Below are 27,411 nucleotides of genomic sequence, written 5' to 3'. Positions count from 1 at the left end.
ACCACACATTTTCAGAAAGCACAAGCAACACTCCTCTGGCAATTTATTTGGACTAAGAGGCAAAATAATATGCTATTTTGAATAGCTTCCTCCTTAACCTGCACAAAACATTTCAGATTTCAGACAGCAGCATACAGAGTAAGGCTCCCATTCATAAAACAAGACTACAGAGACAGCCCTGCAAATTAGGCAAAATCCAGGCAAGACAGCAGCAGCTCTGCAGAGCAATGTGTTGCTGTGTCTAAAAGGCTTCTTCCACTGAGCAACCATGTATTCCTTTAGCACCCTCCCTTCCCCCAAGACAAAAATAATCACAACATATCACATGCCTGACCACGTTTACACAAGAATGCACAACAATATTTTGGACCAAGTACCGTACTACAATTTGTAGCATTACATAAAGCCACATGTTGATGTGGAGGACTCTTCAGAGGTTTGGCAGCAGCAGCCAGGTACTTTCTCATAACCTTACAATTTTCATTTTGGGTATCAGAACAAAGTCCCATTCAAGAAACAACGCACAACACGTAATGTTATGCCTGCTACCAGCCAGAGGGCACCTGCATCTCATCTGTGCTGCCTGTCACATTTTCACAAGCCATAGTCTTGGCAGGACGAGTCATTCTTCCGGTGACGTGGTGAAGCAGCTGTCTTGGTAGGCGATGGAGAAGCTGCACCAGGTAATTCAGGCCCACCTTCGGCAAGGACTGGCGCAGAGGGCAGGAGAGGCACTTTCTTCCTTCCCAGGAAACCAGCTCCTTCAAACCCTATTTTCTTTTTGCTTTCTGCTTTGGCTTCACTCTCCTCTTCTGGTCCTCTTCTTTTGAGATCCAGAGAACTCTCTGGCACACGGTGAACCTCTGTACTGCAACACCCACCTGCATCTGTCACACCCGTGCCTCGCACTTCAGGTGCTGTTGTCAGGATTGCCTTCCGCTCGGCTGCACTGCCCTCAGCTGTTGCCTTCCTGGCCTCTGTCTGGCTTGAATTCCCATTTGCAGCAGCTGCCTTTTCTGTTGGGCTTTTGCTGGATAAGTTAAAACCCTGGAAGTCCCGGTAACTGTGAAAGCTCTCCGTCCGCCTTGCTCTTGCCAATAGGGGGCTTTCTCTGTATGGCCGCACGGAGCCATACGTGGCTGTTTCGTGGATTGTTTCGTGGTGCTGCAGTTGGAGGCTTCAAAACAGAAAACCAACAACCAAGGACAAGAAGAGCAGATGTTAGGCTGAGAATAGCAGCTGGTTCTTCTGCATGCCCTGCTCCCACCCACCTCTGCAACTCCCACTAAAATAGCAATATACTACTCATCACAACCCCCATTCAAGGGCTTCCAGATCACTTGCTTCAAATTCCCATAGGACACTTTAATCCACGCACATACAAGCCAAAAGAAATTGAGGTGTATGTGAGTATAGTTCAAGACACTCAGGGCATGGATTCAGGGGCTTGGCTACAGCATTCAGGTCCCCAAACCCCTCTTTGCCCCCTGAAGGGTAAAACCTTTGGCGTCTGCAGCAGGCGCCACCCTTGCTCACCTACCTGGAATTAGATTCCCGAAGCCGGTTTGGCTGAACTACTGAGGTGGCAGGACTGATGTTGGGTGTGGCGCAGCGAGACGTACTCAAGTCACACTGGTCAAGCAACTTGAGCAGCTCTTCCTCTGTGGGGCCACCAACATCTGAAAGAGACAGCTTTTAGTGCCCAAGTCGATTTACCATAGTCATGCACGTGTGAGAACAGAAAAAGGACCACATCACAGTCCTGGCATAACGCAACTTACCTTTGTCCTCACTCTTATTAACCATGTCCATAGCTGTGGTCAGGTCCCACATCTGGATGCTGCCATTTGAATGTCCAGTGAAGAGGTAGCGGCGTGGCCGGGAACCCATTCTGCTGGATCCTTCACATTCTCGTACAGTAAATGATGAGATGGTAGTGCAGTCAACTGCCTGGATCTCACAGATCCTACAGGAGGAGAAACCCCAAGTTACCAAAACAATTGAACCTGGCAGTTTGGCCAGTAGTCAGTACTGTTTTGATTTTCTGAGAAGGCACCAAACTTCCCATCAGAAATAGAGCTTTCTTCCAGATAAAATTCCTTCCTCTGCAGACCGGCATGCTGCTCAGCTGCTGACAGTACCTTCCCCCCAATCCATCTGCAGTCTTACTGCTTTTTTATTAAGGAACCCCTACACGTTTGATGTCCATTTTCAGTTTGCAATGATTACGAATGTGAGGCTCTCGCAAGAATGACAGTAACTAGTCCCTTCATATGCTAGACACTCTAGGAAACTAGCCTGCAGAAAGAGCACATTTAACCATATAAAAGATATGCAGAAAAATCCAAGGAGGATAAATCCAAGGTTAGCTATATAGATAACTTTTGCCATATGACAACTGCAATATCACTTGACATTGCAGATCTCCATTACTTTTTTCCGTTTATTTTAGAAGCTTATGTGGGGAGTGAGAGGAAAAGGACTCCCTAAACTAAGCTGCTAAGCCAGACTCCACACCAGAACCTCACATATTTTGGATAATTTCTTTTACTGGCCCCTTATATTGAGCTTTTTACCCAAGAAGTGCCAAAATAAGTCATCTAATAAAACTCTCCACTACATATAAAACTAGCCTGAATTAAGGGGGGGGGGAAGGCACACATCAGTAATCTGCAGGGCTTCTGTCCTCAATTCAGATGCCAATAGTGTTAAGGCATCAACGTTTTCACCCAGATTCAAAATTATTAGGCAAGAGATGCAAGAATAATAAGCAGCATAGAACTGAGATGCACCATCTTTTCTGATCTCTTGCTATCCTCCTAGCCTAACAGGAAGAAAAGCAGCTGTGGTTATTTGGCAACATTTTACTACATTGGCAGCAACGTAGTAGAATATTATGAAGTCAAGTCTAAGAAAATAATTGTATAGCTGATCTAGAAGACAGTCTCTCAGTTTTAAAGGGTCTAATATCTTCAAAGACAAGTGCAAAGGAAGGGAAGCAGTTTCTCTCTGTCTACCTTTCTGAGCAGCATAATCCCTGCCACCAACAACTTCAGCATTAGTTTTGAAATTTAACGTTAGCATGGTACCATGGCTGAGTTACAGATTCTGTAGAGGCACAGAAATGTTTGTTTTGTGAGCTCAGCAGGTGAGCCATCATGAAGTGAGTCTCTGATACCACATTTTTCAAAATGCCATTTTGGTTTCTAGGTTATAGTAGATTATTAAGTACAGTTCTGTTAGTAACACACAAACTAGAGCTCAGCCAGCGCTGTCAAGCACATTAGAAGCTTGCTAAGTGCAATTGCACGCATCCCCAAGGGATGGGAGACCCCATCACCCAAGCAGTCCTGCTCCTTTCCCACTTAAAACCCTAAACATGGAGGTACCTTTTCCCAGTTGAAGACAGTCTTACAAATAGCTTATTAGTAATGGGAACAACTTTTTGGATAAACACCTGTTGATCATCACGTTCACCAAAGGGTCCTACAGAAAGAAAGAGAGAAAGAAAGATCACTTGTTTGTTTAATTCCCTCACCCTCTTCCCCACACAGTCCTGAAGACCCAAACTCATATTAGTATGACCACTGCAATTTTAAAGCATCAAGACCAGGGACCCAAAGATGACTAACAGGTAGAAAAAGCCATCCAATAGTTAGAAGATGGAAATCTTTTTTGTTCTTCTGTTTTAAAGGACACCCATTCTTGAGTTTCCTGCATGTTCCTGGAGGAATTACTATGTCAGCACAAACCCTACATCAGGCCTCTATAATAACAATAAGTACTTTCTTATTTTGCAGCTCCTACATGTCCAAAGGCTTAATCAGATTTCTTGTCATAGTACTGACCCCACCCTGTGTTCACAGGGCACCTATTCATCAAAGGTTGATTTGCAAAACTATGACCACAAAGGAATCTAGACTACCTGGCTACCCATGTTTCCTGACATGCATTCCTTCAGTATCTTGCAACAGCAATGTGCTGGCACCATTTGTCTGTGCAGTTTTGAAGCTTCAGTAAACTTTGTCACAACTTCAAATTCATTTAAGAATTTTTCACATGTGCATCATTTAACCCTGACTGAACAGTGAACTGGAATTTGCACTAGACCCAAACCTTGTTATGCTCATCTGCTTTAATAGTCTCCTGTCCTTTCTGTCGTTCTCTAGTTAAAGCAAAAGTGAAATGCTACATCAGTTTGCTCAAGGAAGAGATTCAATATCTGTGTTCAAAAGTTTTCCCTCCCCTTTTCTCACCTTGAGAGTAAACCCTTTAAGTGTATCCACTCTATACAGCCTAAATAGTGAGTACTTCCAGGTGAATTTTACAGATCCCTGCCATCTTTTCAAGGGGAAAGAAGTATATAAGAGCTTACACCCATCAGCTGACTTGCATGTTACAGAGTCTGTTAAACCTTTATGAGATCAGTGACTGTACAGGCTCAGCACAGCGCATTCGAGAGACATCCTACCAATGTCATTTCCAGAACAGTAACTGCCATGACTCTCTGCTTCCTCCAGGGATAAGATTTTGAATGATGCAAGAGGTGTTGAGCCTGGCTGAGTTGAAATCATGCCCCGGAACCGAGTCACAGTCCATGTCCGTACATGGTTGTTATCAGCACAAACTAGAAAAGGAAAAGATGTAAAATAACATTTACAAGGGATGACAAAACTTTTGAGATAAACTTCTCTAATGATTTCTATATGATAGTTTTTCAAGACTGAGCAATCAAGAAGAATTTAGTCAATGTCAATTTAGTCATCACATAGCATCTCCAGACAATTATCTAACACTCTACAAATTGTTGCTGATGTCCTGTTTCCTATGAATTTCTGAGGGAAGAGACAGAATTAAAGAAATAAACTGAGGCAGGTGGAACACAACATTAAGGTCTGAGTCAGCACCAGTAGCCTACAGCACGCTTCAATCCTGTGTGTGCAGATGCTAGGACAAGACGTCATAAGAGCAGCCTGGCAGCAGAACCCTCATCACACAATAGTGCTCTTCTATTTCATTCACCAGTTACTCAGTTTTCTACATACAGATGTGCCCTTTCCTGGCACTGAGCATTTAGCACCAAGTTGCAGGGGAACAGATGACCTCTGGGCTGTTTGTTTGCAGTATAACTGGATACCTCAATTCCTGTTCCTTTTTTTAAAAAAAAAGGTATAGCAACAGAAAGTAAATCTGTTTTCTGCCATGCCCTGGTTGGAATAGGTTCTTACAGATAGAGGCATGATTGCATCTTCCCTGAGCATAAGATAGGATAGCACAACAAACACTGGGAGACTGCTGAGAACAGAAGAAATACAGACAGCCCTTTGAAGCCATGGGAAGGCTTTTTCTAGGGCCCAAGAGATGGTGCACATTTTGCTGCAACCCAGAAAGCTCCTGAAAGGCTGTTAAAAGACAAGTCCTAAAGGACCTGCCCACAACAATAAGACTTGACAGAGATACATTTGTTTACAAACCCTTTTATTTCCACAAATGGCAACCTTGGAATAAGACACAAACAGAAGAGTTAGTTGTTCCAGTATCTGGTCAAATAAAACCTAAGCCTTTTAACTGCTAAAGGCTTTGAAGAATGCTTACTTTAAGAAAGAGGATCCAAGTCAATCCAGCTCCTCCCCTGCCCTCAAATGTGTCCAACTCATTTGTATCACATGTAGGAACAACGCAAGTTATAACACAATGCATACAAATACTTCATTGCTCAGGAGGAGGGGAGAACCACCAATACAAATTTGTGCACAGAAAAGAAAATTACCTGACACAAGGTGTTTCTCTGAGAGCATGATCTTCGTAACAGGACTTCGGTGAACTGTGAAGGTCTGAAAGAGCTGAGGCCCAGACCCAACTGTTTCAGGGTGCTGTACAATCACCCTCACTGCCCCAGAGCTGGTGCCATATGCAATCTCAATCCAATTGCCACTTACACCTAAAGCAAGCAAGAACACAGTTGTTCCCCCCAGGAATGAAAGCTTGTCATACTGGGGCCAGGGAACGAGGCAATAGAAAATTGTATTTTGAAGCTTCCACAGTAAGACAGATATCTATTTTAAACACTGTTTACTCATTATTTTCCCATGAACAGAGAGGACATTTTGCCACTAAAAAAACCCCAATGTTTGTTCAATTCCTACTACACTCTTCAATATTGTCTAAACAACAGCCTTCTTTCCCATTCTCTCCTCCCCCCAGAAGTGAAAGAAGAGATGGATTAAGTCACATGATTAGATATTTTGGCACTCTGCACTCCTCACAGTGATATGGTCAATACGGGCCACATACCTTTTATTTTTCTGCCTTAGTGGGAGGCAAATGGGAAAGCAAGGCAAGAACAGGAAGGACTATAGTTAAAAAGGTCACTGTGGTATCAATATAGTTATGTAAGTAACCAGCTTGGGTTTGTTTGGTTGGGGTTTTTTTGGGGGGTGTGCATTGTTTTAGGGGTTTTTGTTTTAATTTAAGATAGCTGCACTGCGATTACAAAAGGGTGTATAGACACAATAACTAAACATCATTCAGCTGCATATGGAAATAGTTTTTAATATATTGGTTATCAGGTTAAGCGCAACAGCCAGGTTGTCTCCCCCTCCCCCAGTTAGCCACAAACTATTTCCATGAATACAATTCATAATCTAACTGCATATCTTGTGTAAAAGGCTTAAAACCAGCAAAGGTACATTATGCACAAGCAGTAATATATTATGCATTATCTTATTGCATTATACATTAATGTATAATACATGATGTACAAGCACATGCACAGATACATGTAAGTACATGTACCTATTTATACGTATGTACAGATGTGAGGAAACAGTTACGCCTAATGTTCATCATTCATTTGAAGATGATTAAATGAAGAAAAATTCATTGTTTATGTCAAGGACTACCTTGTTTGCTTTAGCCCAGCTATGCAGCAATAGAAAAAGTCCGTTTAGAAAAAAGAAAAATCCCACATCTGCAACAGACTCTCACTGAAGAGACAGTGATAGAATACTGACTTGTTTTAGGCGTGAGGTAGACACTGAGTGCTGTTATAGCATCATTGGAGGGATCATGGTACAATTCTGTCACTAGAAGATCATTGTCCTTCATTCGCAACGGGAACTTCTGCATGTCTGTGGGGAAGGGACATTTGTTTATTACTCTGAACAGCTGTTCTGATGCAACTTAGTCCAAAGCTGCTCACTACCATGTCCTTTTCATTCCACCCTGCCCCTGTTTCTTACCTATGTAGTAGATAGAGCCGTTGTTACAGCCCAGCAGCAGAAAAGACCCAGCAGTATCATAGCTTGTGATAGGAACAACATCCTGAACCTAGTGCAAACAGAAAGGAAAAAATAAATCAAGAAATTAGGTTGCTACTTTCTCAGTTTTCAGACATTTTTGGTACATTTTGTTGAAGAACACCTGAGTTTGGGACTGGTCTGAAGCCGCTATATACACACTCACACATACAATGGCATTCTTAAAGTACTGCTGGTAGATCATGTTCCTCTACCAAACCGGATCTGAAGTCATGGAGTCCAGCAGAAGCATACAGATATGTTAGCACAACTGCTCTGCAAGATCCTTGTCCATGTGAAGGCATAAAGGTTAGAGCACTGCAGCTAAACCACATCTTCAAGAGGCAAAATGAGTGTAATTCACACATTCTGTCCTATCCTTTCTTCCCTTTCTGACAATTCCTTAAGTGGTTGCTGGGCAAAGGAACTAGATGTTGCCTCCCTAAGCCTTCCTTTACTTCTAGTTCTTGTGTCCCTCTGCCAGTCTCTATGGAGATCTCAGCCCGTAGCAGATACATAATGAGGGGAGAACAAGTCTTGTCCCATTACAATTTCTCACTCCCAATACACATCCATATCAAGTACCCTGGAAGGCAGCCCTGTCATATTTTACTTATTGGTCTACAACTTAAGTTGAGGGATTAAGAATGCTCTCTCTTTACCCTTTAGGATCAAAAGGAGCACTTAGCCCCTCAGGTGGGACAGAGATTGCAAACAAAGAAAAAGTTTAGCTTAGCTTAGGTATGATCCCTTATCTCAGGCAATTCTTTTTTTGCTTCAGCCCTGAGGAAGAAAAAGCCAAAAGCCATTTTACCCAGAGCATTCAAACATGCACAAAGTCATAGCATTTTTCCTGTGCTCCATCTTTCAGTCAGTCCTTAATGGACACTGAAAACTAATTCATGGAAATTTCAGCTTCTCATCTCTCTCTGACCAGCTGCATCCTTCAGATTGCTTTGGAGACTTGCAAAATCATTTGCAAAATATCTACAATGAATCTGTTGGATAAAAACCAACAAACCAACCAAAGAAACTTCCCTGCACCCCAAAGAGCTAGCACTAAACCAGTACCCATTTCTAACCTAAGGATAGTCTGTAAGCCCTTAAAACATACTCTAAAAAAAACCCCAAAACAACACTTAAACAGCTGTTTAAGTACCCTACCCTCCCTACAGCCAAATTTGTACTACACCTAATTAAATAAGGCATCTAATGATCTGGGTCACAGAACTTGGTTTCAAAAGATTTATTTTTTTCCAGACTACTTTAAAGTAGTACAAGAGCAGAAAGGCAAGAAACTAAACAGAGTCTCGGCATCTAAGAGTCTATGGATCAAGGTGCAGTATGCTCTCTGGTTCTGTGGATCGAAGATATACACAGAAGCTCTCCCATCTGCAAAAAGTTTACAAAACTAATGAAGGTAGAGACAACCCATCAACAGATATACCACTTTACTCATCACCTTGCAGAAGACATAACAACTGCAAGGAGAGGTCTGAACAAGAGGATACACAATGCTACCAACAGCAGAGATTGACTGACTGGGTCAGAGCAATCATACAAAATGTCGGGTCCTTTCTTCTGCAGCAGAGATAGGAACACTGGAGGTGATTCAGCTATTGCACCTCCCAAGATGTGAACTTTCATTAGGAAACAGGGCGATGCTATGCAACAGTCACTGGTGTAACACGGCCAGCAAGAATCCTCACTTTGCAGACTGTTTTTCTGTTATATTCTACTGCTTTAGGTTACTTCTTATTCTATAACACTAAATATTCTGCTTCCTTTAAACTCTCCTATGCTAAGAATTGAATTACTGATGTATCTAGCACCCACGCCCTCCTCTCCTTGTTGCATGCAACTGAAACATTGTGAGAGGAATAAGTACTAGGGAAACCACATCAGCTAGCCTGCTCAGATCTCCCAGATGGGAAGAAGATGCAAGAGCCAGTTAGAGGCAAAGGTCAGAGTTACATTTCCGGGGTCTAATACATCAAATACAAAAGTCACAGTGTAAGGAAGGATAGCTTTGCACAAAACTAAGGCCCCTTAAAGTAAAACTTACAAAGGCATCAGGAAAGAAAGCCTGAAAGGAAACAGAGTTCTTGGTCTGAAACGGGTCGTTGGCACAGTCTGTTCCTCGAAACCTCTATCACTGCAGCAGGCATGATTACATCCTAAGTCCAGAGCTATGGGCAACTCGTGGAAAGCAGTTATGCAAATACCATGTATTCTCATGACGAATCTGAAGATCAGAGGTACAACCCTGCCACTTAAGTCTTTATGGGATTCTTCAAGAAGAATGTGTTCTAAAGGGAGATGAAGATCTGTAGGAAGATGGGTTGTTTTTTCTCATTACTAACAAAAGAGCCTGAGGTACAGAAAACACCTTTAAACTGGCTGGATTTGAGATTTTCTTGTTTGTTTGGGGTTTTGGTTTTGTGCTGTTCTGGGGGTTTTTTTAAAGGAGCTAATCTCATCCTCTAGGAAAAAAAAAAGTAGAAAGCAAAAAAGCTTGGGTTTAGGACATCCCAGCATATAAGCCTTTCTTAAAGATTTTCTACTCTTCAATAAGAAATGCTTTCACCAAAGGAATAGTCAGTCAAAACTGTGGAACTATTAACGTGATCAGAAAGATTTCTCTGGAAACAAAGATGATAAACAGGACATCAGGTTTTATTTTTTATGACTTGCTCCTTTAGAAAATACTGTCAAATGTCAGCTTGTCACATAGCATTAAGTAGGCTCTTAACAGAAGATTTTGCAAGGCATCAACAGAGCTTTAATAATGTTTTGTTTAATTCGAGACCATACTAACACACATGTCTCTACTGCAGAAGCAGTGCTGTCCCATGCTTACTATCTGTGTTATATGTTAGCAGTACTGTCACTTAAAGGTTGAATCAGAACTTAGTCAGCGAACAGTGCAGCAGCCTCAGGTCAGCTTTGCCTCTTGAGATTTGCAAGGCAATTTTGGGATTTTTATTGCATCCAGGTTTTGTGCCACAAAGACGTACATCTGGCTGTGTTACAAGCTTTGTTATTCACATGAATGCTTGACTGTTTTCCCAGACTCAAACAGACTCCAAGGATCTCTCTATTTAATATGCATTCTGACAACAGGCATAAAGTCAGTGCAGCCAGAAGCATCCACACACAAGACAGACATCGTTAAAGCACTATGTATACTTCCGCTGAAGAGCCTCCCATTGTAAAACAACTTTTGAGATCCCCAGATATCGGACTGCCTGCTTAACTTGTTTTCTTCTACTTTCAGACAGTGCAGAAATTGCTGTCATACATTGTCCACATTTTTTTTTTTAATTTCCTATGATCCTAGTGACTTTGTAAAAAGTTAGAAATCCATAAGGAAGTTTAAATATACACACACTTGACATTTATTACTCCAAATCACAGGACATCCTTTTATTTAGAAGCCTAAAAGCACACTCAGCAGTACCACCTAACAATTCAACATTCTGCTCACAGGCACAACACTCAGATACCAAGGTGGCAGACTCCATAACACAAGCCAGGGCTGAAAACCCTGTGGCAGGCATTTCACACATGCTTTTAGCTTATTTTATTCTCTTTTTACTAGAAAGACATACCAGCTTATTAAAAGTGATGCAGAAAATTGAATTGAACACACCTGCCAATGCTGAGTCACAGCGTTCCACACTCCCACTTTCCCTGTATGGCTTGTAGCCACCAACTGGTTGCCAATGAAGAAAAGAGCATCTACAGGGACTCCAAGACTGAACACTCCTACAAAAAATGAAGAGTCTATGAAGCTCGTCTAAAATAAAGAGGAAAAAACCCAGTAACAATGGAATCTCTCCACTATTATCACATGTCACATTTATTACAGTAGCAAGTAAAGAAAAGCCAAAACTGGGTTTGCAGTGTGCTAGGTGAGGTACCATTCAAGCAGCAAATTGGGTTCCAATAAATTAAATGGCAGCGTGATGTCATCTCTGCTGATGCAATCATTACTTGAGAAGGAGAAAGGAGGCAAGAAAAGGAAGAAGAGCCCATATGAAATACACATGCCTTGTTTTTCTACAGCCATCAAGTTCTCAAATGGCTTTATACATCCTAAGGCATTAAAAATAAATAAAAATTCTATTACAGGAAGTAGGATTTTTTTCTTGTTTTGTGGTGTGTTTTTTTAATCTGTGACTATTAAGAAATCTGTGTCATTTAAGAAACAGTAATTTCATGGGTCTTGCTAGACAAATTTATGCCTACTAGTTTGCAATCACCTTTTAAAGTATTAAAAGATCTCACCACTTTTTCTTTTTTTTGAAGTCCAAACAAATAGACATAGTCTGAAAACGTATTTTAGAAACTAAATACGACTACAAGACTTCATCCTTGTTCTTGGGAAAAGACTGAATAACCCCAATGTGACACTACTTGAACATATTCAAATTTCTCTTTTAGCAGAACCCACAAAAATAAGCAGCCTGCAAAAGCCTATTTCTTTCTTTCTCTTTTCATCTCCAGATGTTGAAGTTTGGTTACAGTCCATAAGTAGAGAGTACAGGCTATTAAAAATTGAAACTATGCAGGGAACCAGTTTCAACAATCATCACATGCTATTCAAAACCTGGAAGATAAGACTTACCAGCAAATGCTGACCTTCCACATAAAACAAATGTGGCATCAAGAACATTTCACTTAATAAAAATCAACACACCGCAGAACATGACAGGCATGGATGACTATGGTTATAGTAGACCTTCACATCTGAGCTTTTCCACAAAATCTGTCCTCTCTTTAGAACTTCCTCGTCCATCATAGATCCAATATGAATATTTTTAATTGAACTGCAAACTTGGGTAGCATACCACATTTTGTATTCTTTATTGTATCTTGTATTTCAAGGTTACACCAAACTAAAAAGGTCTGAGACCATTCCCAAGTTTGCCAGCTACGAAGTCCAGCAAACAGGCCCTGTAAGTAACCGGGTTTCTAAGTAATTTCAGGCTGCGTTTTACTGCCTGGTAAGTAAAAAAGTCATTACTGCTGGAGATACATTACACTACCAAGTGTCAAGCTTCACTCACAAGTTTCCTATTCCATACTGCTCACTCCACATATTTTTGTTACTTCTCACTAATAGATTTTAACTGCAGCAGACAGATGTCTTCAAAACAAGAGTACCCAATAGCTGGAAGATTTCCCAGCATTGTTTTTGACAAATTCAAACAAACAGAGTGCCATTCCCAACCAAGAAGCAGCCCTCTGTTACACCCCAAGAAGGAACCTCAGGAAGCTCACTATATACTTATGTTTTAATTAGGATGCTAAACTGTTTTCCAGGGCACAGTACAATCATTTGATGCAGATAAGATTCAGCAGTACAGGGCACATGAAAAAGGCAATAATAAAAAAATCCACAGAAACAACTAGAATTGATTACTCCAGAGAAGGATGAGGCTCAAGGAAATCAAGGAAGACAGCTTGAATGGTCTGGAGGAATTTGAAGTGTCAGTCCTGCTTAGGCTCACCAATCTTGAGACCCATCCACAGGGGAGACAATGCTATACGTAATGACAGGCTCTTGTCTTAAGGGTCCCTCAGTAAAATACTGCTTACAGCAGCAATCCAGCAGCAGTGTCTTACGTAAGTAATATTGAAAGGGAAGAGCGCGCTCTGGGAGAGCTCTATCACAAAGATGCCAGCCCACACAATTTTCTGAGGATGGTGTCACAGGCTCCAATGACTGTTTGGAACAAGTAGTTTCTTTCAGGAGATGATAGCAATGTACTATATCTCTAACACAAAGCAGGACTGCAAGCATTTGCCACTACAAAGAAACAAGACAGCTATATTCAAGTTATTACTATTTAACACACGCATATTTTAGGTTTTTTAACCAAGCAGCATGACCTGTTATCCAAAAGGGGAACAGTACATTTTGTTCAATGTTAGTCAGACTAAACATTCAATCCTGTAGGCACTTTCTCTCTACTCCCCCGGGCCCCAAGTGGCATTTCCTTTGTTTCACAAAGTCACTTCAATGCAGTACAGCCTGTTTAGCAAAAGTGCTTCCTTCAGTTTTGTTGTCATGTTCAGTCACAGTGTGAGTTGTCAGAACCTTATGATATTGGCATATTTTCGAGTTGTTATTTGAAGTAAGAGTCTACCTATGGTTTTTCTCTCTCGTTGCACTTGATTTCCAAAAATCTGAGATGTTGCATCACGTATCTTATTGCAAATCCCAAAGTAACACAAGCAGCTAAGTCAAACCAGAAAATGCAGGAGGAATGTAATAGCATAGTGCTTAAAGCAGTGCCTATTACAGGAACAGCTGTCACGCTAACTCCTACCTGCCTTTAAGATTTGGTCAAGGGGAGCATAACAGAAGAAAAGGCCTCTCAAGTACAGTATTTACGCCCTGTTTAATAGGGATATTTCACATTGAACTGTTTGATACACCTTTCAGATTTATTATTTTCTTAAATACAATGGAATCTCCTTTCCTGTTTTGTTGACTGTGATTACATACAAGAACTCTGAGTCACAAGTAAAAGAGCAATATACAGCTGCATTATCTCATGCTAGACCTTGGCTTTTCCCCATCTCCAGATCTGACTTGGTGCTTCCACTCATTCAAGCATGAAAAAAAAGCAACAGCCATTAACATAGCTAGAAATTGCCTGAGCATCTTTCAAGTAAGCTCTTCCTTTAAAGGCAAATGGATCAAAACTTGGTCATTTTGACTTTAATTAATGACCACATTAATTCTCATGACTTCAACTATGGAGATACATCTAATAACAAATTAACTCAGCATTAAGTTTCAGAGAAAAGTGTCCACAGAAGGAGATTGCTGTCATGCTTTGTTAGCAGTATCCACTGCCAGAGGAAACAGACATTAGTGGCATAATAGTGGTGATTCAAACACCAGGAATTATTAGGCTAGAGGAAGTTCCTAGTAACGTTCCCTTCCCTGCCTCCCAAACTTGCCTGTATTTGAACAATAGTGAGTCAGACAAGCCATCAGATCAGTACCAAGGATTATTTACTTCTGAAAACGTCTTTCTGTTTCTAAAGCCTCCCTAATTGTGTGTCCTTCAGTGCCAAGGTGTACAAGCAGTAATTCTTAGATGCTTAGGGCAGTAGAGTGTGCTTCTTCCCTACCTAGACACCCAAGTTATAAAATGAAGAAATTTTCATCTTCCAAATTCCATTTATGAACTACATTTGACAGAGAACTGAAACCTTTTCATCATCTCCATGTAAAAATACAGCTTTAATAAGACAAAGAAAAGAGCAGAGTCTTTCCGTGTCTGTAGCTTTCCATCTCAGAAACTTAGTTCCTTTGTGCTACAGCCTAGATTCAAATGCAAGTCCAGAGAAAGGTTTACCTCTAATTTGCATCTTGACACAAAAACTCAAGCTGAACTGAACAGTAAGTATTAGTTAGTACCTCGTCACTAAACAGACTACTTTTTTGTTATTCATCTTTTTGTTTTTGAGAAAGGAGTCCTCTAGCATGACAGAGAAGTAAGTTAATACTTTACTTACTATAGCTTGTTTTGTCACTTTGTTAAACTGATTACCGAACACTGCTGATCATCCTTACCTCAAAATAAAGTCACAGATGACTTTGTGGTTAAACACACAAACACACAAAAAACAAACAAGCCATTATAGTTACCAATTTCACTGCCACTACCACCATCTTGAATGCTCCACAAGATTATGCTACTCTCTGAGGCAACTGCAACCATCTTATCCTTGTCTCCATGAGGTCCTCCAACCACCTTAGCGTTGAGAGCCACTCGTTCAATTGTCCAGTCCAGATAGGGACTCGTGAACACCTGCTGCCACCCAGATGATTCTTTAATTCTGGAAGAGCAAATGAGGGAACAGGGAGCAGAGGTTAGAGACTGAGAAACAGACACATAAGTCTAAGCCTGAACCAACACGGACGATCCAGCCAAAAGCCTGGGCTGCCCAAATGCTAGAGAATGAGGTTCGGCGTAAGACCTTAGAAGAAATCTCTATTAATTTCCAGAGGCAAGGTGCCTTACATATCATGTAAGACCCAATCATGCTCTAGCATAAAGCTGTGCTGTCTAGTCACATTTTCTGTTTATGGTATACTGTAAACAGACTCTACTGAATTGACTATAAGCTTTATTTTTAGAGAATCATTTGCCTGTGCAATTTTAAAGACTTACGCGATGCCAAAAAAGCACAAATTACCCAATTTAATTTTAGGCAATAACTTAGATACTTTGCAGTTGAGCTAGAGCACAGTAAATCTAAGCAGTTAAATTATATAAATGTTAACATGGAAAGCAGAAACTTATCTATAGTATTTTTTGCCATTGTTGCCATTCTTCGCTTCAGCATTGCATCCTGCCTGGAGATGAAGCACCACAGCTCACTGTGCTCTATCCATACAGCAGAAGAAATTGTAGTGAAGTGACTTAAGAGCAGGACTGCAATATCCGTAAGCCTTTAAATGCAACCAAGACATTCTCACAAGCTTTATTATGAAGTTTTGAAGACTTCTGCCATACTTCAAAGATAAAAAAATAATACTGTCTTTAGGATGCACTGTGCTTTGCTGTAGCTTTTTACTGAAATAATTACCTTAAGTATTTAAGTAATATCTGTTATAAGCAGCATAAAAGAAAGTCACAAAACTAAGCACCTGAATATATTTCATTTCCTACTGCATGGGATTCACTGTCCAGTCCACTACAAATGACCACTTACTTTGAGAAGTGATTCTGGCTAAAATTCAGACATTGCCTTTACATTAATATAATCCTGACAAGAATCTTAAAAATCACATCACTTGTCTGCAGCACAGTAGTATAAGAAAAGTATATTAAAATTTGTGGGTAGAGGGAAGTAGTTTTAAGTATACGCTGTCTCCTCAAACACTAGATATTCAAAAAAGTCTGGGCAAATTCTCTTGTCAAGCAACAAAAAACGGACAAGCACCAAGATGCAGCAGAGAGGGGAAACAAAACTGTTACCAAAGTTGTATAAGAGCAGAATGGAGGAGAGAAAATTCCACCATTGTATTCCTAGAGTTCCTGCACGTTCCAGAAGAAAAAAAAATATTCAAATCAAGACAAGACTGCTACCTTGAGTCACTATGAAGAAAAGCAGCACTTTAAACAGGGATATTGACCTGTGCCCTCTTTCAGCAATCATTCAAGTCTGACATGCTTCATCAAAAGTATCACTAATGACTTAAGTTCAATGGTAACAAGTCTCATTAAAGTAGATGACCCAGTAGGAAAGAGGCAGAATTTTTCACTTAAGTGAGCTAGCATCCAAGGAAAACAGAGATAAAATCCTAAGGAGGAGACAAATAGCACAAAGACAACTGCAAATCATTGCCTCTTTCTCCAGTCAGACCATATTAAGCATAATTGAAAACAAGAACATGAAGTAGAGCAAGAGAAGCCACCTTTAGTATAAAGCAAAACAAATTGCAGTGGTGAATACAAGAGACAAGTTAGATGTGATTTAAGTTACAAAGTTTAAGCAAGTAAATTAGTATTTTATACAGTGAAAAAGGCAGCTAGTAAACTATAGCTTCTTTCTTTGCTGCCAAGAAAGAAGCCATTCACATTACGCTCTATTCTCCCTTGTTTCTGAACCACATTATGACAGCAGCGTTTGGTTTTGGCAACAGCTCTTATTAAAACATTACTTTTCATTGAAAAGACAGCCACCAATTAAATCAAGACTACCAGATGTGAACTAAAATTAGCTTCTGTAATATGAAGGTGTTACTTATCTTCACCTGATCTTAAAAAAATGGCCAGTTTGTTTACAAGACATTTAAAAGACATTTTTCTGCCATACAGGTGAAGTAGCAAGTGCTTAACAGTTACGCTAAGCCAAAAAAAACCCTGAAGTTTAAGACAAGGTACATCACTTACATAGCAAAAATCCATTAACTGTTCCAAGTTCTTTGATACTCTAACTTCACAGACTGTCTTCAAACCCATATAGTAGGAAGAACTTTTTAAGTGAATCTTTCTTTTAGAAGCCTGCTTTAAAACAGGCTTTTGAAGCAGTTAAATTACTTTTGCAACAGCATCAAGAATTGACATCGAAGCAGCAAAATTAAACTCCTATCAAGCAGTTTATTTGCACGAGCAAAAGTGGCAATTCATATTTATAGGAGCAGACTGAATGCATTTGATCCACTGTCATTTCAGAATAAAGCAACCTTTTTGCTCATAACAAATTGTCGGGGTTTTTTTTTTTTTTAGTTTCCTGTAACATGACAGGCAACTATATATTCATACCTGTAGCAAACAGCAAAATGGGCATAGGCAGCTACTATCCAGTTGTGGTGGCCAGCTACTATCAGAACTTTCCGTGGGTCCACAGGAAATCCTAAAAACAACAAAAAAGCTAAAGGTCAGTCAAGTGATGGGTATTAGAAAATGAGCAGAGACATCTAGAACAGGATAGAGCTCTCTGCTAGGATATGCAACAGAAACTTTGATAATGAAGTTTCTCAAGAAACATTTCCAGCTAGATTCTAGTTAGCAAAATTACTCTCCGCAATCCTTACAACTATTACAGTTCTTACATGGAAGAAAGACATTTCATCTCAGTCACTACAATGCAAAGCGTTCATAAGGAGAAAGAGGCAAGTACATGCCTCAGTGTTAAAGCCTGCCAAATTAGTAAAAAAAAAAAAAAAAAAAATGAGGATTGTTATCAATTATTTTCTTTTGTAAAATTTCTTTCCAAATAGTTGGTGCAACCCTGTATTCTTGTTCCCGACTGTTGAGCTGAAATTTCCAGTATCTCAGAATACATATAGCTCTTTCATTTATTATCCAGTGGAAGCATGCCTGTTTCTGATCTATAACTAAACTAGGTGTGGCAGAAGTGTTGGATGGCCCTGGAAATCAGTGGTTATGGTACTTCCCCAAGCCAGCTCTCAGCCTTGATATGCTAAAGAACCAATGCCTAAAGACTGCATCTTTTATCTTATTCTCCCCAAGACTTCCCTCTTCCAAACCTGCAATAACTCACAAAGAAGAATCAGCAATTCTTATCCAAGGATTATTATTGTATTACCTGGATATAGATTCACCTTTTAACATACTCTAGATTTTCCTAACACTGCTACAATCTACATGATTATAGCAGAAATATGACACTTCTAACAGCATTATTTTGCTTGCAAAGTTAAAAGCTGGAAAATGACAGAATTAAAGCCTATCTTATTTACAGTTTTTATATAGAGTACTTTCCGTATAAAATATATAGTCAAATGACTGAAGACTACTTTTACTCTAAAAACTCGACTCTTGCAGGGCAAGAGAGGCACCAGGAGCAAGAAAGAGGTGCAAGAGCAGGAAGGAGGTCCTGTCTAAGGGGCCATGCTAAGACTGCATGAAGAACGTCAATTTGCTTTTCTCTCAGCCTCATATCTTGATTATGCAGCAGAGAGCCTGAAATACTGTATAGGGAGTAGTGTTTAGGGCCAGCAATTTAAGATCAGGCAAACATAACAGACTGAAACCAGAAATAGTCACTCAGTTTTTATTTCCCAGTGACAATCATCTTTGCAATTTGTTTAGGCTTTAAAACTGACATTCCTCACCTAGCCTGACTGTACCTTCCCCAGTACCAGCAAGTGTCGGTTGGACACCACCTCCGTGAATCTCACTCTCGGAGCAGTTTTGACCAGTTCTAACATCAGCCGGTGGCCCAGCAGTATTATTTATTTTACGGTTGGGAATGCCTATAAAAGAAAAGAGATGTTTTGACCCGCTCCATAAACTTTAGCAATATAACAGATATCGATTCACTTTCAAAATACAGGATTATGATTCTATGATCAATACTTGTGCATGTTGATCTACAAATTCATCTGCTGTAAGAATTAGGCAATATCGTGACACAAACAGAAAATGCTTTTGCTCTCTACATTGACATACACAATTTAGGGAATTATCTTCAGAAAACTTGTCAACAATTGGCTAGATATCCCCTAGACTTCATGTTAACACATGAACTGTACTCATCTCTACAGAGAAATAAAAAATCTAACAAGTATTCATATTGTTAAGGAAAGGTCATTTGTGCTGATTTGTCATCTAGACACAGGGGACCTAAAGTAACTCTCCTTCAGAAAGAAAGAAGCACTCCATGCTGGTAACATTTAACTGAAATGTACTTGAAGAACCTCTACTCTAGTCTACTACCAAACACAGCCTCCTTAGTCCTAACATGCCACCCCCGCCGCCTCATACTCTAAATACACCATTTCATACAGCATACAGATAAAAGCCTTGTTTTTTTGAATCAGAACGATGTTCAATTCAATCCTTCATCTTAATCTTTCCATAGGAAAGCCTTCTCTGGACAGTTTGACAGCTAGAGTAACTACCTTGGCCAATTGCCTCAAAAAATAAAGCAACAGTAACTGCAAGCAACATCAGACCATGAATACGAAAATACCTGGAGGAGGCAGGTAGCCATGAAAAAGGACACTGCCACAAGATGAGCGTTCCAGTTCTTCACATAGTAGCAATCTTCTCACTAAGGAGGAAAACCAGATATGACCGTAGCTTTCACTTCCCAGGAAACATTACACTGTTTCAAATAACCTTCTGAATCCATAAGTTTGAAAATCTTCAGGATCACAACTGCCCAAGACTTGTAAGTGGGTCATTACTATAGTAATAAATGTGAGATGACCTCATATTTAAAAAAAAGAAAAAGAAATTACCTAAAGGAGTGATTCCATAGAATTCAGCTTCATGCCTGAGAACATTAATACTCACTCCCCTAGAGAAAGAAAAAAACAAAAAAAAAATCAGACCAAAAAAGAAAGAGCGAGTCAATACCTTGAATACTTACATATCACTATATATTATACAATGTGAACGTAAACTACCTGTTTGTAGAATTACCACCAAATGCATTCAACATGTTGATGTTTGAGATTTCAAAGTGATCTTAATATTAATTATCTTTCATTACAATAAGGATACAGAAACAATAAAGAAATACATTGCCAGAAGTAGTTTAAACAAGAATCCACTAACAAAATATATTGCTATCATTTCTGCCTCCACCACACCATACATACACTCTAGACATGGCCCCAAATCTACCAGGGAGCTGAGTAAAACTGAACTATCTTCATTTGAAAAGTTTTCTAAAGCATCCAATCAAATTAATTTTCATGTGAAATAATTAGAACTTCTTACCGTAAGTCTAACTCCTTTGTGCGAAGAAAATTTAAAATGGGTGCAAAAGCTGCTGGATCTCTATCAATAAATATCTGCAAAGAAAAATTGCTGTACTTTTAGCATTATTATGGAGCAATCGTCAACTAAAATGCTTTTTTATGCTGAGTATGGAAAGAAGAGTTGAAGATAAGGCAATCAGCAGACAAATGTAATCCAAAGTTTTTGGACCACCCCTTTGTTTTCATTATTCTTCTACCATTCACTAATTCAACATTCTTAAGACATATATACTGCTGCAAACAGATGGCACTTAATAAATGTGTTCTTTAAGTTCTAGAGTCTCCACAAAGGTCAATAGGTATTCTCACTTTCTATCACGTGTTCAGAGTGCAGTAAATGTAGTAAGATCAAGATAAGTTTAGACTTTTTTTTCAATGAAGTCAATTACCATTACAACTACCTCTACGCTTTTAGCAAAGTACTCGTGTGCCTTACTATCACTCAACAACATTGCTGTAACTGTAGTTTCCCATTTAAGAATATCATATACACAGACTGAAATGGCCATTTTGCTATATATATTTGCCAACAAAAGGTACATTTCTATGCAAGGATTACTCAACTACATATGCAACACTATCTAATGAAAATTACCTCTCCCTATGCAATACAGCAATTAGCAGTTCTTTCTGTTTAAAAAAAGAAAAAGTACCGTTTCTGTCTCTGCCTTGTCTGTACAACGCAGAATGAGCACAAAAATACACACGTTGTTCCAGTCTCGTTTATCTTGGAATGAAGATGAGAACCAAGAAATCCACAGATGTCACCAATTTTCATGAAACTTTGTGGAGACCAGACTGGTGCCATGACATTCAAGTAGCTGCATCTGAGATCTTTATTCTGTCTTAAAAATCTTTGAAATGTCACTAAACATAACTAAATTAAATACTCCCAGTCATTCTCATACTCAATAGCATGAATAGTACTGCAACTAGGCTTTGAGATTGTAAGAAAGAGGATAGCGTATTTTGTGTCGAATCTGACAAAAGGAAAATACATAATGGCATTTTAAAATTATTTTAAGGTCCCTTATTTTCCTCCTATTGAAGTAAGTGACAAAATATGAACAAAAGGTGAAGTCCAATTGATCATTACTCCTCATGGTTTGTGAGGCAGAGATGATGATGTCAGCATTTTAAACGTAAGCTTCTGCAACACTACTATTAGGGGTTATCTAATACAATGGTGACACAGAAAATACTGACAAAAGCCAAAACAAATTTTTAAAAGCCCAGAATGTTAATGTTTCTTATTCATTTGGCCATTTATTTTCCATGCTTTTAAGCATAGCCAACATGGGCAGCGTAACTCCCATTAACACCCACAGTGAATATTCTTTTAGGAGAGAACCTAACTGAAAGCATAACATTAAATTAATGATTTATCAGTAGCTTTATTACTCACAGCACCAGTTTCATCCTTTAGCGTTGAAATTCTTCCACTCAGCAAACTGAAACACAGAAAAATCTTCATTAGATGCTCCCCTAGAAATGTACTAACACAAATACAAGATAGCAATGCTCTCAGTCAGTTTGCTCTATTTGTGTACTGTAGATTGCTTTTTGGTAAAACTGTATAGCTGAGCAAAGAAAACTGCCTAGGTAAGGCAGAATGCTGGTAAGGGTGAAGTATCCCTCTCGAACAAAGGAGCAGAGCATGCACACTGAAGAAAAGGCTAAGAGCTGCATCATAAGGACCTTCAGATTCCCAAAGAAAACAGACACAAGGCCTAGCCTGAAAGGATGGAAAAGTTTTCCCAAGCATAGTCTGTTACCATCTAGTAAATCAGTAAAAGCTGCTGAAGTAAAAAGGAAGAGTAAACAATCCATTCTGCAAGGACTTACTGGGCAACAACAGGGTGGATGAGTTTTTACACAATTTTACTTCAAAGTTTCTCTCCCATCAGATCAAAGTACTTTTGCTCCAGATCAGTAGAAAACACAACACCAAAACCTTGTTTTTACAGATACGAAGCAAACTAACATCAACAGTTTTATTTCAAGATTCCGTCCGAGTCTGGATGACAAATACCTCTGAGATTTTCCAGTACTGGATGACTTTCAAAACAACCTCCTTAGATTAGTGTTGAGAGCCTGGGGAATAGCAAGGGACTTCCTCCTTGTGCCTTTCCATCCATGCCTCAAAGAAGGTGACATTTCCCTGGCACTCCATTTATCTGAACATTTCAGTAAAACAAGAGCAGGTAATGCTGCCTGTCCATGTCAGCTGCCAGGCTTTTATTAGCAAAGAAGTCTAGAGTACAAAAATTAAATGTCAGGAAGCAAAACTGCAAGCCTTTATGTTTTCTTTTATGTGTTTGGGATTAACTGGGATGGTAGAGGTACAGCAACTACAGCCAAAAATTACTAGGGTACAAACAGCAGGCAGCAAAATCTACAGAAGTAGTAACAGTTAGCAGAAGGATGTTCAATAACCCAACAGCTCCTGTACCACAAACTAAAAACCTCAAAACTTTGACTAAATTCAAGGTACAGCAATAATGCAAAAAACATTAAAGACAGTGCTACCTTCTAATAAAGTCAGTGGCATCTCCCTTTCCTGCAGACTTGGAGCTTTATTTCCACAACACTCCATCTAAGAAGTGACAACTCTTCAGCACATATAAGCTGCCATAGCATCATTCATGATAGAAGATGCCTTCTGGATAACAATTTATTTCAAATTAATCTGTCCCATTGCTTGAGATAGGGAAAAAGCATTAAGGAATAAAGACATTATTTACATCATTAAGAGCTTAATTTTTTTTAATGGCTGTTAATTTGTCTTTGTTTAATGTGATGACATATTACGCGTACCTGGAAAAAAAGGAGTCTGGTATCCACATCAGTGTTTGTCTTGAAGTGCTGAACCTAGGAAACCAAAGTTAGAAGTTTAGAATCAGCTAAGAAAGTATTTACCCTGAATCATATTATGAAATAATACAAATTACAGTAGTACTTATGCTGCCAGACAGTATTTTACATAATAACTATGAACTCTTTCATACTTGTTCTTGTTTTGATTAAACATGAAGGAAGACAACTGGACTGGCAGCTTGGACAATGAGTTCATGCTCCGTATCAACTCTCTGACTGTACGTATCCTCTTACCAGTACCATTACTAACAAACCTTTGGTGACCTCTTCATTAATGGGAATCGGAAAAAGAAATGCAAAAGTAAAATTCCATGACAACTTTCCATATAATACAGGAATACATTACAAAATATTTTTGCAATAAAAGTACTTAATCATAATGTATCTAGTTTTCACTGCTTATATTTTCCAATTTCAGAGAAAAAAACATGTAAACAAAAAGCATTACTTTATACCCCCTAAGAGGCAGAAACACAAAGGCTATGTGGAACTACCATCCTGCACAAAATGTGGATTGTGTAGCTGCTTGCTGCAAGCATAACAATGACAAATCTGTTCTTAAGAGAAAATCTACAGTATCAGCATTCTATGCACAAACATGCACAAAGTCTTTTATAAAAAAAAAAATAATTAAAGAGAAACAAAGCAATTTCCTATTTAAATGGAAAGTGACTTCTAAGTTTATTTGCAGTTTTGTACAGCTTTTATCATCAGTAATACAGATCACTACCCTTCCCTACTTTAAGAGTATGGGACGATTCATTTAACTATATTATAGTATGTGCACAGTAGAAAACAATGAGTTACATGAATTTGATCAGATTAATCCAGACACTGCTTTTAACTACGGGGATAGATGCAGCATCACCAATTAGTCCTTTTACAGGTCTTCACAAGCTTAAGACTTATTGTCTGACACTTCAAATACTTTACAACTTTCAGTTATTTTTGTGGTTTTAGCAAAAAAGGAGGAAAAAAACCCCCACCCAACAACAACAAAAAACACCCAGAGGATTTATGGTTTCCCAGGAAGGCGTGCATAGGTAGAAAGACACGGAAAAAGGTAGAAAGATATGGAAAAAGTACTAGAACCACAGCTAACTGGCATTTTCTACAACACTGAATGAGAAATGCTAAATTAATTCTGAAGCAATAAAGAAGTCTGATGAGACCATGAAGACATTCAGGATCTTTGAACAGGTGTTTGATGTTTAAGGACTCAATGGTAGTATCCTCTCAATACACCATAGCACAATTTCTGATCTGGAGGCATGTTTGCATTTAGGCACATGAGTGACATTCAGAGGTGTCAAGACTGAAGTTTTGTTGGTGTTTTGACCAGCGGGGTTCCACTCTAGCATTTCCTAAGTCAGTCAAAGAGCTTAGTAGCAAAACATTTGGGACTAGAAGATGCTCAGAAGAACAAGCCACACAATAAGGAGGACAGGAAAGAGAGCCATCAACTGATTTCCACGTTCGTTTTCTTGCAATTTTATCAATGGGTTTAGATAGCACAAGGATTTTCTTTTCTGTAATTTAACACTATGGTACCAGTTTAGTATGCAATACCTCACGCTAACATATACTTTAGCACTTTTAATAGATATACATTAATCTATGTAAACAATGAGACAGAGTCCTCCTTTCCAGGATGCAGGAAGAAGCTTAACTAGGAACATTTACGTGTATAAGTGCATCAACAGCTCCATGCAGCTAACACGCAGTGGTCAGACAGACATCGTACAAGGAAAATTAGGCAAACCCAGTGCAATATCCTCAAATACTCTTAAGCAAGTGGCAGCCTGAAGTTATTTATAAGAATATATAGGCAACTGGAAACAGGCTCACTTAAGTGTCAGTTATAAACCAACCATTTTCATAATCTATTGTGCTTGTAGTTATCTTATAACCAGAGGGAGATAAAGGGTCAAGAGAATTCATTAGATGTGTTACAGTAATTTCTGTGAATGTTAACTTGCAAGAGGCTCAAGCTCCGAGCAAATGAATCCACAAAAGCTGAGACAAGGAACTGTTGGAGCACCCACACACAAGAGAGAAGCTCTGGCAGTCCCAGGGAGCAGTGGGCACCTCATATCAGAACATGGAAAGCTAGGGTCTCTGTACCGGATGCTCCAAAGTGTAACTGCTGTCAGAGACAGAGGAGAGCGCTAATTTCCTCTTCTCATATAACTCTACAAACAAAACTAAGAGTTTCAGGTTTCTAGTAGGAGTGCCAGGAACGGATGAAGAGGAGGAAATGTGCATAGTATCCCACACTCCCCCACTTGCTGTCCAGTTCATCCACTCCACTGTCAGCTTTGAGTCACCTGCCTTTGCAAGCTGACAAACCTGTCTCAGATATATTTTTCAAAGAATATGGGCACTACAAGGGAAGTCGAGCTTGCAAAAGACCAAAACCTCTTACACAGAGGTACTATTACACATTGTCTCCCTATTAAAAGGGAAAAGTCCATGCACACATTTCCTATTACATCCAAATGGTATCTTTTGACTAGAATCGAGACCTTCACCTAGAAATGGAATACATACAATTGTTAGTTTGCCTTATTCTTCTTACTTCTCTGTGTAGGCAAGCCCTCCGGGGATGTGTATTTCTTCCCTGTACATAATTCTCTGCAGAGGCATTTAATAAGTAAGATCTATTTAAAATTACGAGATTGAAGCACCTTTGTGATTCCACCTGTAATAAAAACCTAAAAGATGAAATGGCCTATGATTTCAGAGACAGAGTTCACTGAAGAACCTTATTCAGGGTAGCATGAAAACTGATCCAAGCCAACACCAAAGTTATCCTGAAAGCATCATTATAGCGAGTTTTGCCTATGCAAATTACAAGCAGCTTCTCTAGACTGAACCAGGTTCTTAATGTCTTCTTATAACAAAGGGATTCTGCATCAATTTTTATGACACCCTCCTTTGAGGAAGGCTGCAATGCACAATTTAGTTATAAGAACATTTCACCTTCTGGGTAATACAAGAAAATTCTTAAAGTAGTAGCAGCAGTTCCTTCTACTTATAGCTACTTATACACTACGCGCAGACTCAGGAAGACACATTACTTCAGTTTCCACTAGCTACGGTAATCTGAATGATTTCATGCCTGAGCACTTTGACAGGAACATTTGCGCTATTTATCACACAGAGAATTGTGGGACAGCTGTGGTCAGAATCTCTCAGCCAGCCTGCCAAAATGTCTACATATGCCATATTCCACACTTCCAGTGTACATTCAAATACAATACAATTCTTTATTCTGGCTGATACCAGCACCATCCTATCAACCTTCTTCACACCTTAGTCTCTGAGGCTGTTAGATAGACTGATCAGTAGAAACCTATGGATCTCACGGCAAAGCAAAGCTCTCTCTCCTCTACTCCTCAAGAAGCAGTACACTCAGAGCCCGTAAGACGCATTACTAGACTACATGTGTAGAAACCCCAGACACTGCAAGCGGACACCTGCCTCCAGGTACTCCTGCAACATGCTGGCTGAAGATTTATTCAGGCCCTCCCGGAGGCGGCACCACGGGTGCAGCACCAAGTCCACACCACGGAGCCCCGGCGGACAAGTCCCAGGCGAGTTGGCACCGCCGCCCTGCCGGGACGGACCGGCTGCCGGACCAGCCTACCAGCCGGGCAGCACCTCCCTTCGGGCAGACGCTCGGCAAGGGCCGGCTGCACGGAGCGCGGCTCCCCGCGGCCCCCCTCGGCGCTCCCCTCGCTCCGATACCCTCCGGTATGCTCTCACCACCACCCGCCGGCACGGCCTGCGGCCCTCCCCCCGCCTGCCCACTACCCCCGCACCCTCGCTCACCTGGTGCCGCCCACGTTGAGCTGGATGATCTCCCCGCTCCCGGCGCCAGCGAAGCCTCCGCCGTTCCCCGCCATCTTCCCCGCCGCCTGCTCTAGCCGGCGCCCGCCGCCTCCCGCCGCCGCCGGAACCTCG

General features: G+C 40.0%; 1 protein-coding gene across 1 annotated transcript; it reads right to left on the bottom strand.

Moving 5' to 3' along the window:
- Positions 1–8: 8 nt before the first annotated feature.
- Positions 9–27,411, bottom strand: KCTD3 (potassium channel tetramerization domain containing 3). Its single transcript, XM_054821393.1, has 18 exons — positions 27,280–27,411; positions 23,386–23,439; positions 21,974–22,019; positions 20,528–20,601; positions 20,044–20,102; positions 19,773–19,853; positions 18,913–19,053; positions 17,597–17,687; positions 14,971–15,161; positions 10,951–11,066; positions 7,242–7,329; positions 7,014–7,130; positions 5,771–5,941; positions 4,472–4,627; positions 3,390–3,486; positions 1,782–1,966; positions 1,541–1,679; positions 9–1,177 (listed from the first exon to the last, which is right to left on the bottom strand). Exons 1-18 carry the CDS (start codon positions 27,351–27,353, stop codon positions 595–597), a joined length of 2,463 nt encoding a protein of 820 aa, XP_054677368.1. The 5' UTR covers positions 27,354–27,411; the 3' UTR covers positions 9–594.

Source organism: Grus americana, chromosome 3 (genome assembly GCF_028858705.1).
Source record: "Grus americana isolate bGruAme1 chromosome 3, bGruAme1.mat, whole genome shotgun sequence".
Taxonomy (NCBI): Eukaryota; Metazoa; Chordata; class Aves; order Gruiformes; family Gruidae; genus Grus; species Grus americana.
The sequence above is the reverse complement of the archived record's forward strand: the minus strand, read 5'-3'. Positions and strand labels throughout refer to the sequence as shown.